The sequence below is a fragment of the Wallemia mellicola genome, assembly GCF_000263375.1.
Source record: "Wallemia mellicola CBS 633.66 unplaced genomic scaffold WALSEscaffold_3, whole genome shotgun sequence".
NCBI lineage: Eukaryota > Fungi > Basidiomycota > Wallemiomycetes > Wallemiales > Wallemiaceae > Wallemia > Wallemia mellicola.
Genome location: NW_006531960.1, coordinates 547,652 through 559,467, shown reverse-complemented (window position 1 = coordinate 559,467; position 11,816 = coordinate 547,652). Strand labels below are relative to the sequence as shown.

At 39.1% G+C, this 11,816-nt stretch overlaps 6 protein-coding genes and 1 non-coding gene across 7 annotated transcripts; 2 read left to right on the top strand and 5 right to left on the bottom strand.

The window, feature by feature from the left end:
• Window positions 1-463: 463 nt before the first annotated feature.
• WALSEDRAFT_15711 (Dihydropteroate synthase) lies at window positions 464-1,825 on the top strand (the record flags this gene model as incomplete). Its single annotated transcript, XM_006956454.1, has 1 exon — window positions 464-1,825. A coding segment is annotated over one exon (1,362 nt), but the record flags the coding sequence as incomplete, so codon positions are not given.
• Window positions 1,463-2,601, bottom strand: WALSEDRAFT_56498 (hypothetical protein). Its single transcript, XM_006956746.1, has 3 exons — window positions 2,455-2,601; window positions 1,581-2,410; window positions 1,463-1,557 (listed from the first exon to the last, which is right to left on the bottom strand). Exons 1-2 carry the CDS (start codon window positions 2,564-2,566, stop codon window positions 1,893-1,895), a joined length of 630 nt encoding a protein of 209 aa, XP_006956808.1. The 5' UTR covers window positions 2,567-2,601; the 3' UTR covers window positions 1,463-1,557; window positions 1,581-1,892.
• Window positions 2,602-2,843: 242 nt separating this feature from the next.
• Window positions 2,844-2,915, bottom strand: WALSEDRAFT_t13. Its single transcript has one exon. It is a non-coding gene; the product is annotated as a tRNA-Ala (tRNA).
• A 423-nt stretch (window positions 2,916-3,338) lies between these two features.
• Window positions 3,339-4,244, bottom strand: WALSEDRAFT_31503 (PRTase-like protein; the record flags this gene model as incomplete). Its single annotated transcript, XM_006956745.1, has 5 exons — window positions 3,339-3,414; window positions 3,462-3,538; window positions 3,583-4,030; window positions 4,079-4,130; window positions 4,178-4,244. The coding sequence occupies 5 exons, from the start codon at window positions 4,239-4,241 to the stop codon at window positions 3,402-3,404; spliced, it is 654 nt and encodes a 217-aa protein (XP_006956807.1). The 3' UTR covers window positions 3,339-3,401.
• An 18-nt stretch (window positions 4,245-4,262) lies between these two features.
• On the bottom strand, window positions 4,263-5,573 carry WALSEDRAFT_59607 (hypothetical protein). The gene is made up of 5 exons (XM_006956744.1): window positions 5,514-5,573; window positions 5,398-5,468; window positions 5,193-5,352; window positions 4,676-5,140; window positions 4,263-4,627 (listed from the first exon to the last, which is right to left on the bottom strand). Exons 1-5 carry the CDS (start codon window positions 5,565-5,567, stop codon window positions 4,331-4,333), a joined length of 1,047 nt encoding a protein of 348 aa, XP_006956806.1. The 5' UTR covers window positions 5,568-5,573; the 3' UTR covers window positions 4,263-4,330.
• Window positions 5,574-5,625: 52 nt separating this feature from the next.
• WALSEDRAFT_67683 (hypothetical protein) lies at window positions 5,626-7,551 on the top strand (the record flags this gene model as incomplete). The annotated part of the gene is made up of 3 exons (XM_006956743.1): window positions 5,626-5,651; window positions 5,674-5,713; window positions 5,736-7,551. The coding sequence occupies 3 exons, from the start codon at window positions 5,626-5,628 to the stop codon at window positions 7,518-7,520; spliced, it is 1,851 nt and encodes a 616-aa protein (XP_006956805.1). The 3' UTR covers window positions 7,521-7,551.
• Window positions 7,552-7,612: 61 nt separating this feature from the next.
• On the bottom strand, window positions 7,613-11,783 carry WALSEDRAFT_67682 (hypothetical protein; the record flags this gene model as incomplete). Its single annotated transcript, XM_006956742.1, has 10 exons — window positions 7,613-8,290; window positions 8,339-8,444; window positions 8,493-8,794; window positions 8,841-9,106; window positions 9,150-9,755; window positions 9,806-11,228; window positions 11,275-11,363; window positions 11,409-11,606; window positions 11,657-11,691; window positions 11,738-11,783. The coding sequence occupies 10 exons, from the start codon at window positions 11,781-11,783 to the stop codon at window positions 7,678-7,680; spliced, it is 3,684 nt and encodes a 1,227-aa protein (XP_006956804.1). The 3' UTR covers window positions 7,613-7,677.
• Between the last annotated feature and the right edge of the window lie 33 nt (window positions 11,784-11,816).

Below are 11,816 nucleotides of genomic sequence, written 5' to 3'. Positions count from 1 at the left end.
AAATCCAAAGGACTCCTCAAAGGAGAATTATCATATGAGGAAAACTACGATAACGGGGAATGCGTTTCTATTACGAAAATATCAAATATCGATGTGGATATCATCATCGGTATACATCCGTGGGAACGTCAGTTCAAGCAGAAGGTATTACTCGATTTGACTATCAAAGGCAATCATGATTATAATTTGTTAATTCAGCGATTAGTTGAGGTACGCTCCCCGTTTTATCTTCTACATAACTCATTATAATCAGTTTCTTGAGCAGTCTGACTACCATGTTCTCGAGAATCTCGCGTTAGACGCAGCTCGCTTGGCTATCGTAGACCTCAAACTCCCAGAAGTTACTATCAAAGCTGCAAAACCAAGTGCTTTAACATTCGCGGACTCTGCCAGCGTGCAAGTTACTAGGACATCAAAGGATTTTAACATCATTGAGAATGTTACTGCTTCTCAAGCAACACCAGTTGTTCTCTCATTCGGTAGCAATCTTGGTAACCAGAAACTCAACATACAAAAAGCACTTAACCTTCTTGAAAGCCGCGGAGTAGCGAAGGTAGTTGACACTTCATTCCTTTATCAAACCAAACCCATGTATGTTATCGATCAACCTACGTTCCTCAACGGTGTTTGCAAAATTTCAACATCACTCACACCTCATGGGCTCTTAAAATCAATTAAAGAAATCGAAGAAGATTTAGGCCGTGATCTAGGTGGTCCAGTTAAAGGGCCACGTCCAATAGATTTAGATATTTTAGTATTTGGTGATCAAAAGGTTAATGACGACGTTCTAAATATCCCACATATTGGTATATCTGAACGTTCATTCGTTTTAAAACCTTTCTGTGATGTACTACCAGATTTCATTCCGCCTGGTCATCTTCTCACATCCACCGAGGCGCTACAGCGTCTTAACGATGATTCAATAAAGATGGCTTTAGCAGTCGGTCAAAAGCTCATATCGCTTCGTGATAAGCGTTGGGTTATGGGTATTTTGAATTGTACACCGGATAGTTTCTCAGACGGAGGTTTAAATTACACACTAGAAGATTCTTACAAGAATGCGGTGAAAATGATAGAAGATGGCGTAGATTTCATTGATGTTGGTGGGATGTCGACACGTCCAAACGCACCAGATGTAGAACCGGAAGTCGAAATTGACAGAGTCGTTCCAATTATTGCAAAATTACGCAAAGAATACCCAGAAGTAATCATTTCAGTTGATACGTTCAGAGCGGCAGTTGCAAAGGCAGCAGTAGAAGCAGGCGCAGATATTATAAATGACGTTAGTGGTGGTCTTGCGGATGAAGATATGTTCAAAACCGTAGCCGAATTGGGAGTACCTTATATATTAATGCATATGCGCGGAGACTCACGCACAATGACGTCTTTAACTCATTACTCAGAGGGTGTAGTTGAGGGTGTCAAACATGAAATGCAAGAAAGGCTCAAGATGGCTCTAGAAAGCGGAATTAGACGCTGGAATATAATCATTGATCCTGGTTTGGGATTCGCGAAAGACGTTGATGGAAATTTGGATATACTTCGTAACCTTGATGCCTTTGGTGGTAGATCAACAAAACAAGACAACAAGTCTAACGGTTTCCTCACTCAGGAGGCCCATCTCGAGCTAGCCAATATGCCACTCCTGATCGGACACTCTAGGAAGAAATTTATTGGAACTATCACAGATGTGGGTACAGCTAAAGATCGTGTTGCTGGCACGGCAGCCACAACTATGGCTGCACTCTCCGGTGGGGCTGATATAGTACGCGTGCATGATGTCAAGGAGACAATCGACGTTACGAAAATGGCTCAAGCTATGTGAGTACTAATTGATTTCAAAAACGAAAACATCTAATGGCCGTAGATATCATAAATAAATGTATAGCAGATTATACACCTTTCAAATGAAAACCCCAGAATCTTTTAGTTTTCTCTGTTTCTTTCCACCTTGCTACGTTTGTATTCATACCTAGTCCTAATTGCAATTCAACATTGTTCATTATGCGCTCCTTTTCTACATCCGGTATACGTTTATGCGCTGAACTATTAGCGAAAACAACTGAAACTTTTCCCTTTTGTGAGAGTACCTCATGTGCTTTTTTGAGTTTGTGCGTCAAATCGTGGGGACTAGTCATCCATGTGAGTTGTATTTCCTTCTCAAGTTTAGATTTAGCAGACTTGGCAGCTTTCGCTTCCTTCTCTTTGTTAGATTTCTCTTTAGCTTTACGATATTCTTCACTCTTGTCTATTATTTTGACGAGTGGGATATCGCCACTCTCTGAAACGACTTCTAATCTATATTTACTCCTTTCTATACTACGAAGTACTGCTCTGCTATCTTCACCTAATTGAGGTTTACCCGTTACAGAATCTACTACTGAGATTTTGTCAAATGCCTTGACTATATCTGGAGATATTTTAATAGATGTATCTGAATGTGAGTTATCTCACCTTCATCTCGTAGTCTCCCAGCTGCTTTATGGAGTACAGATGTCGTCGATATTGCACGGAAGGTATTGTAACTAGCACCAGCTTTTGGTAAATTACTAATTAATCTTTGCATCTAGCTCGGTATTTTCTTTTGACGTCAGTTGATGGTCGCAAGAGAAGAGAGGAAGTTGAAATTGCTGTTTGATAATAATTTGAATTGATTGCTGATAGCTTTCAATGTATATATACACTTCATAATCCATCGTTTATCGCCATCTATATAAATGATGCCATCAACTTAACATCATGTGGGTATTTTAGAAAACATTATATTAACCATTCATTTTTATCACAAAAACAATCACAGATAATCCACAATAACAAAAATTAAAAAATTTATATTCTTCACGTGGAGATGCGGGGAATCGAACCCCGTTTTCTGTCTTGCGAAGACAGCGTAATAGCCATTATACCACATCCCCTGAACTTGTTTCAGATTTTAAGCACATGTGTTTAGATTGATTCACGTTTCGACTCAATCTAAATTAGCCATCTGAATCCAGAAGTGATTTTATACCATTTGACGTTTTTATGTGGTGTTTTACCGTCATAATATGTTATGATGGTCGAACATTGGCGAAATGCGCTACAGAAATAGTATTAGTCGATGTGCGAATGATTGAGAATTGTAATCTGGACATAGTTCTTTTAATATTCACTTAATAGTATCGCAGTTACTACAGGATAGTAAACATTCATGAATCTGAGTGTCAACTCATTAAACACACATAAAAGGATATAAGGACAAATTCAGACGATTCAAATTGTTTACAAGGTCTATCATATAAAAGGTTATCTCAAACCCCAGAATATCTCTCTAATACACTCAAACATGCGTATTTTTGTTTAAAAGTTATGTATGTACATCAATTCCTCATCTATATTTATCAATGAAATATTATGAACGCCTAGGCAAAATATCTGTTCATAACTGTCAGTTTAATCTGATTGATAAAACACACACCTACCTATCACCAAAGTCACCCAAACCTGGAACGATGTAATTACGTTCGTCGAGCTTTCTGTCGACCCATCCAGTAACGATCTAGAACATGTGAGAGATATACATATAAAGTACCAATCGCTCACCTTCATCTTAGGGTATTTTTCATACATAACTTTGAGTCCTTCAGGTGCACTCAAGACATTCAAAAAGACGATCTTGTCTTGCTTTACGCCTTTGCTGAGAAGTACTTCTATCGCGCGTATGGCTGATCCGCCAGTGGCTAACATAGGATCCAAAAGTAAAACGAATCTTTCGTGTATGTCTTCTGGTAATTTGGCATAATAGAGACGAGCTTCACCTGTTTCCTCATTACGCTGAACTAGAACTTTACCAATTCTTACGGATCTAAGGCATTCTCTCAGTGCACTTTCCATAGCCTCACCGGCTCTAAGGATGGAAACACCACAGACCTTTCCCTCAAATCCAACGCCATCATAATCTTCTCCTGTCTCAGTAGTAATTTGCTTAGGTAAAGTTGGTAAGTGATTTAAACCTTCTTCTACGAGAAGTCTTATGATACGATCTGAGTAGCTAGATTGGTATTAGATAGTGAATAAAAGACTCTGCGTGCCACTTTACAAAATAAATTCTCCTCTTGATGTGTTCTTATCCCTAATGATCGTCATCAATCCTGTTAGGACATTAATATGAGAGACGTTGTGTGATATATTCACTAACCCTCTAATTGGTTAGAACGAGGTAATCTGTAAGCATTTGGAGGTAAGTTTTCTGATGTGGACATGACAGCCAACTGATAAGATATGCGGGAAGTGGATGAAAGCTTATAATGCAAAAGATACAAGAATAGTTAATTTTGGTATAGCAAACAGATTACATCTGCATTGGTTCAGTTTGTTCTGTGTTCAATCGTGAAACAGTATCAGCAGATGCACGTAACTTGTCATGATTATGTGTGCAACCACTTCTGTTGAAAAGTGCGTCTTTGGCCATCTGTGAGATTAAACCGAGTTGACCTTCAACTGCTATACGGTTGCTCAAACGTACTGCCTTTACCAATCCGGAGTCATCATCTGATTTTTCGGCATTTCCTCTGCCATACAAGCCCATCTCAGCTTCTTTGAGCTTGTCTTGAAGGTCGCTAATCTGGTCTGTCAAATAAGCGCGGTTCTGTGGCTTATTTTAGAAATGACAAGGTGTATTAAGGAAGGTACTCACTGTAATCAGTTTGCTTTGTGAGAGCGTATTTACCCAATACTTATTCCAAAGCAGGTCAAGCAATTTCTTATCAAGACTACTCTTGAAAATTGAAACCTCAAGTTGGTAATAAGCATTAGCGTGTACACCGAAGTCTTCAATTTTCGACTGTGGGATATTTTGATCAATAGAAGTACTCTTTGGTGGCATATATCCTTGAGGATACGTTCTGAAAGCGCCGATATCGACACGTCCAGCTGAAATCGTCCTGTTAGGGTCGATAACAACCGCAACCCAAGGATCTTGGAATTGTTGATTAGTTGATTGGGTCGTTACGTCTATACCACTCAGCCAACAGCCATAGCCTGGATGAGAGTGATACCAGCCAAGTGCATTCTCAGGTTTGTTCACTGATTTACTACCATTTAACCAATTAACCATGAACTCATTGGCTTCACTTGATGCGTTAACGCGTGTTTCGGTACCCTAGAGTAGCTATTTAATCGATTTGTTTATGTTTGTTTGTTTATCTACTCACCTGTACTGGTAAAGCGAAGGCATCCATAATAATCATAGTATCACCTTCCAGCTTTCCTTGCATGAGACCCATTACTTCATATGGTACGCCTGATCTAGCGTGTAAAACCATCTTTATGAGTGCTACAGTGCTTATCTTGACACGCTTAAAGTAATGTGGGCTGAAAGTGTATTAGATAGAGTAGTATATCTTAATAGCTACTTACTCTTGCTTCCAAGGGCGTTTATTGTTTATATCCCTCTGAGCATCCTCGTCATAGGTGTATATTAGGTCGACCTGTATGACAATTAAAAGAATATAATAAAACTAATGCAAACTAACTTCTTCTACGTCGTTCTCCAAGTCAAATGTCTTCATAGCCACCGAGGAATCCATCTTGGTGGTTTGTGAATAACAGCCATCATTGCGTATACTTTTGATAAGAAAGAGTGAAATGAGTGAGAAACAAATGAATAATTTGTGTTTAACTAATAGTATACAGTTTCCAACTTGAATACTTCGCTCCTACGAGCTACTGGGAAGTCGACACTTACGCTAACCAAGTCATTCACTCGTACACCAACGAACACACAATGGAAATCACTTTCACCATCTTCTGAACCAGATTTCAGTTTATTTGAACCGACGGATTATGAACCTGTATCGAGTAATCCTGCTGTAGATAATAAAGCTCCATGTACAGTTCTTCGTGATATGACACGCAAACAACAATTCATTGCAGCAAGGGAAATACTCAGCGATTTGCGCCAAATGAATGTACCTATTCGTCAATCACAAGTATACACAATAGCTGCAATAGAACGTCTTCTTGATAACGATATCGAAGGGGCAACTGCATGGTTACCACTTATTCCTCAAAGAGCATTTCACGCATCACATATATTACACATATTCTTCGCTAATGATCCAACCAATTTAGATGCACTAGTTCTATTGGCTCGAAAATTACCACTTAGTGCAAATCAAGCAACACATGTTCTTGCTCATCTTGTCAGATTCTCTCAGGATACACTCAAAGTTGTGAAATTCCTTGAAGACCAGGAGACAAAATCGCAAGTATGGAATAACCAGCGTGACGTATTCTTAAATCAGCTAGCTTTGACGAAAAGGTTCGATGACTTAGATAATGTTCTCAAGAGGTGGTGCACCAAATATAGCTCTCCAAGTCAGACGCAGGAAACTCGCAAAATGTACATCCCGAGCGCCTTTACTAGCATTCTCATACTACAAGAGAGTATAAAGAATAATGCAAATGAAAGACTAGTACGACAAGCACAATGGATATTGTCAAATTATCACTCCGAAGAAGCGAAAAGAATGGCGCATGCACCATCACTCGGACCAAAATCGGCATCTAGAGAAATCGAGGAAAATCTTTTGGAGGAAATTTCACAAACACGACCAAATGATAAGGTTGTAAAGCGTTTATTACAGGAGTTATTCGCTGATTCGTCTTTCCCTTCGGCTAAGGTGATATCATCTTTGGTGACATACTATCAGACGAAGATACACACAATAAAGATAGCTCCTAGATTAGCTGAGCTGCGAGACTATCTTCTAAATCGACAACATCTCAGACAACGCGCAAAATCACTGTGGACATTCTCAAGGATGATAATGCAGTTACATAATTCAATATATGCACCAGATCATAAGAGAGATATGAAAGCTAAGAGAGTATTGGAGATATTTTCTGACGTTTATCTTCCAATTGGTATACCTGATAATTTAATATCGAAACCATCAAATGGATTTGACAACATACTTAACACGTATAAAAGCAAATCTCATCCATTATTACTGTGGCCGGATCCATTTGTTTTGGGTGTAGCATACACTTCTCTTCTTATTATTCATAAAAATGATAAAGTTCTACACAATAGACTTTGGAGGAACCTTATTTCACCTGCTACAACTACATCAAATGATTTTATATTCACAATACCACCTTCAATGCGTCCGGACTCTCTGACATGTTTGCCATTTTTACATATCTTCTCAACGAAACACAACCCAGATAGAGTAAGAGAGGCATTAGAGGATATGGCAAACTGTGGCATTCCATTCGCAATGGAGGGCATTCTCACATTATTGCGCGCTTACGCTTCTAGAAATCGCCTTAACAGTGTACGACAAATACTGAATTGGCTGCAGCATCAAGAAAGCGAATTTAATATACCCCGTTGGGACCCACCTGAAAACGTCTCTGTTGAAGCTCTCATTCCTCATTTGGTTGATGTTTCTCCCCTGAATTCTCAAACGAGGGCATTTCTCGAAAGGCTATTACAAAAGGACGTTGAAAGTGAGAGTGGAGGTGATTTCAATTGATATGCAGTTAGAAGTGTAATATTTGCCTTGTATTATAAAGAAACATATAGATAGCATTCTAAAATAGAAAAATAGCTTATATATAAATAGGTAGTGAATATAATTACATAATTGATTTTTAAGTAGTGAAGGTATTTTCAATTTGAATAGGTGATATTCAAGCAGTTACAGATTCGACTGACATATTCTCGTCATTTTCTTCATCTTCATCTTCATCTTCATCTTCATCAGAGTCATGTATACGCTTGCCATTCGGACGAGCTTTTCTCGTTGGGCCTCTCCTCTTTTCCTTGGTGTCATCATCAGTCAAGGCTATATCACTTCCACTCTCGTTGGAATCCTTTTCACTGTCTTCATCCTCCCAGTTATGCTTCCTTCTTGCGCGTTTCGCTGGTTTCTTCGTGGTATTTCCACTTTCTGCAAGTTTCTTTTTTCTTTGTATTGGCTTGTTCTTTACACTATTAAGACTGCTCATCATCTCTTCTGTGAGATAAACTTTCTGACTTATCTCACGCTGAACTTCGCTGCTTGGGAGTGGTTTGAATATATCAGTTGCAAGCTTTACTTTGCCTTCATAAGATGCAAGTGTCCACTTTCTCTGGTTTGCCAATGTGCTAGTAAGATGCTGACCGAGTTCACTGAGGATGTAAAGATTTATGCTGTTATCCTTGGTTGTTATATCTCTGACCGTTTTAAGTCTACCAGCTAGATAATACAACAAGCTGATATTCTCGATCGTTGCAACCATCTCAAGGTAAAAATTAATATATCTATTTAGAGAATCAGTCTAGCCCTTTCTGCTTTATTTATTCACCTACTTTGATGTTGCTTCTATGTCAGCTGGATGAGAAGAGAAGTCAGGATGGTGAGCCAAGGTGTGAAGCAAACGGTAGAAAATCATTTCAAACGCGTTAAGTCGTACTTCTTTGGAGTTTGAGTTAGCGAAAGTGTACACAGATATTCCTAACTCACTTGGCGGTTGACGACGTAGCATGGATTGCACGTAGATTTGACTGCTTGTCGTAATATCTGGTACTGGTTCATGTGCAGTAAGGAACACGTAGACGTTATAATGGTAAGGAATCTTGAAACGTGCTAGGTATTTGACAAGTTTATCAAGATAAATCCTGCGAACAGAGTAGGCGACATCTTGTACAGCAACCGACATCAATAAGAACTTCGATCTAACGATCTCTTTCTCTAATCTCTCATCTTGTGCCATTTTGAGCAAACTAAGGAGTGTCCTAAGACGTAATCTAGAGCGTACAAAAGCACTGTTAGGAGTGTCAGCTGGTACCCCAAATAAAGTAAAACACATACGGTAGTTGGTATTTCTCTTCATCATCGTTTTTAACATCTGAATCCATCTCCTCTTCTTCAACTAATGTCAAGACATCACCTTTTTTACGCAAAATCTTGGAGAAAAGCTGTCCTACTGTTTTTGCCATCTCTACTTCCTGATCTGGGTTGTCGCTCTTCATCTTAGTGATGTATGTGCAAAGACGAAGTGCATCCACTTTCGCGAAAGTGAGTGCATCGATCCTGTCTTCATCGTCAACCCATTCCATATCAATATCGACATCTGGCTTTCTTGGGGTCAACATGGTAATCTAAAATAATTGCACTCACATCGACAGAATTATGCGGACGTTGCATGAGATCATTGCTGATGAACTCATACATCGCTTCTACTTGGTCTTGGACAATGTCGGGCGAAGATTTGGCCACTTCAGCCAAGAACGACATACGCTTCATCAAGCCTTCTTCGTTGGTTAAACTCAAATCATTTATAGTAGCTTGTGTAATATTCTTAAGTGTTTCCTGTGCACTATCAACGTATGAAAGAATACGCGTTGCAAATTTGATTTCTTCATGTGACCCTTGATTCGCAAAGCGTATGAGACGATCAGTGAAGCGTTTCTCTGTTGGAATGGAACTCCTATCAGCTTTCGCGATAGCAGCTAGTGAACGTAAAGCCACCAAGGCTGAACGCTCGTCATTTATTTGTTTCACAAGTTCACTTATGTGGTTTTTGAACATGAGTGGTGTAAATTTAGCGATTGCTAAGAGTACACTGTGTGCTGACATGCTACCATTAACGTACTTCTTGAGTAGATGTGGAATAGAAGATTTGTTGACGAACTGATAAGTTGATTTGAGAAGGAGGGCATCAAATGTACTTGGTAGTGTCTTGTTGTTACCAGATATCTGTTCAAGACGACGGTGAAGCTCAGCCTGGCGTTTCATGAGTTTAAAGTTATCAGTTGTCATGTAAATAAACTTACTTGGCACTTCTGCAAGGTTTTGAAATCACATTGCTGAGGATCCATGGCAATTTTCAGAGTCTTGTATAAACGAGTTTCATTCAGTTTGACAAATTCTTGCAAATCAGTTGAAGCTTTTGAATCCTCTGGGAATAAAGAACTGACAAGTTTGATATATGATAAGATACGCTCCTTTTTCTCCTTGTCATCTCTATCATTGTTGAACTCCTCACAACATTCAACATAACGAATTGTGTAAAGTCGTTGCGCGCTATTACAAACACCTGTCAAAGTTAAAAGCGCTTTCTTCTCATCGTCACTTAAAACTTCGTAAACTTTCAGGAAGCGATCAACCCAAGCGACTTCAGATTCAGCATTGAGTGGTAAGATATACTTGACGAGCGTCCTCTCCACTTGTAATTTGATACTAGCTGCTTGAGCCGGGAAACTAATATGTAGTGGGGCAAGAATAGCTCTAGGAATCCATCCAAATTTCTCTGAAGCATTCACGTTGCCGAGATTAATATCAGCGTAAGCTAAACTATACATTCTAGCTAAACTTTCAAATGCTTCTTGTCTGACTACAGCTTTCTTATCTTTACATCTCAATGCCAGCTCATCTAGCGTGCTTCTCGACGTGTAGGTTAATGCAATCTCGTAGGTGATCTTTTGGAAAAATTGACAAGCTGTTGCTCTCACTTTATCATCGAAATCACGGAGCTTGTCTGAGACTGTGGTAATTATCTCATTACTAAGTTGTGGATGTGTAAGAATAATTGATGGTGCGTGCTCAACGATAACTGCTCTTATTGATGGTGACATATCTCTTCTTCTATCAATCCACGCCCTGAAAGTATTTGGATGCTCCTTTGCTAGTGATGAATACGCATTATCTGACGTTGGTTCTCCTAACATCCTACCTAATGTACGTGTAGCAACATCGCGTAGATCGTTATTTTCAGATAACAGTTCAGCTTCTATTTGGGGAATTGTACTAAGTAATATTCTTGGTGAATGTCTATGTATTGATCTTATTATTTTGTGAGCACCGATAACTTCATCAAATGTCTGTTCACTGTACTCTTCGTCGAGAACCTTGAGAAGAATCTCATTGAAGTATTGACATACGCTCTTTTGCAATCTCTCCGAAGTTCTATTACAAACTTCAACTACAAGTTTGTGTTTCGCTGGGTTGATTTTTGCAGTTTTGTCAGAAAATGCAATCAACATAGCTTCAATGATATCGGTTGGGATTGAATTTGATTCGTCAATCAATTGAGACAATATGTCTGCCATGAAGCCCTGTAAACGGGGTGATGTATCTGGACGTATACCAGAGAGGAAGTCTTTAAATACGTCATTTATAATGTCATCAGCGTTTGGTAAATCGCAGACGAGAACGACGCAACTGACGTCTGCCATTGTTCTGAGGATATAGTAATATCTAAGTTGTTATCTTAAAAACGCGTGAATGATCTAATATGACTTACTCTTGATAACACTGTACATCATTTTGTCTCTTATCCTTCGGTGGTTTCCAAAGGTGTGCTACTTGTCTAAAAATGAACGCAAATATGTCCTATAATAACGTGAATGATTGTCTAGGATGCTGAACTATTCGCACCTTGAGCTCTGGGAGAGTGTATGGCGCGTCAGGTGCGCATATACGCAAGATATCGACGAAAGAAGCCGCTACTAAAGCTTTAATGTGTTTATCTTTGTGTAAAAGTAGCGATTTGTCCAGTAACTGCTTAGCGACGCCGTGGACGGAAGTCGGTTCAATTTGATCCTGATCCCATTCGGATAACTCTTTCTGTAAGGCCTAGAGTATAAAATATAAATAGTCATTCGTTTGTCATCTATCGAACACACTTGTAATCTCTTCAATTGCTCATTCGTCTGTATTCCTTGGAGATGTTAGGTTTGCTAGTAAATATACGACTCCACGCGTACCCTTTTGTATTAGTTTATCCTTAAATTTTAGTTTTGAGAGTGTCATCGTTCACTTTCAAGTGAGAACTCACGCGCGTTC

Coding starts and splice junctions, on each gene's coding strand:
- WALSEDRAFT_56498 (XM_006956746.1), bottom strand. CDS start 2,566: ATGCAAAGATTAATTAGTAATTTACCAAAAGCTGGTGCTAGTTACAAT. Junction 2,411..2,454: donor TGGGAGACTACGAGATGAAG/GTGAGATAACTC, acceptor AAATATCTCCAG/ATATAGTCAAGGCATTTGAC.
- WALSEDRAFT_59607 (XM_006956744.1), bottom strand. CDS start 5,567: ATGGATTCCTCGGTGGCTATGAAGACATTTGACTTGGAGAACGACGTA. Junction 5,469..5,513: donor TGGAGAACGACGTAGAAGAA/GTTAGTTTGCAT, acceptor ATTGTCATACAG/GTCGACCTAATATACACCTA. Junction 5,353..5,397: donor AAACGCCCTTGGAAGCAAGA/GTAAGTAGCTAT, acceptor ATACACTTTCAG/CCCACATTACTTTAAGCGTG.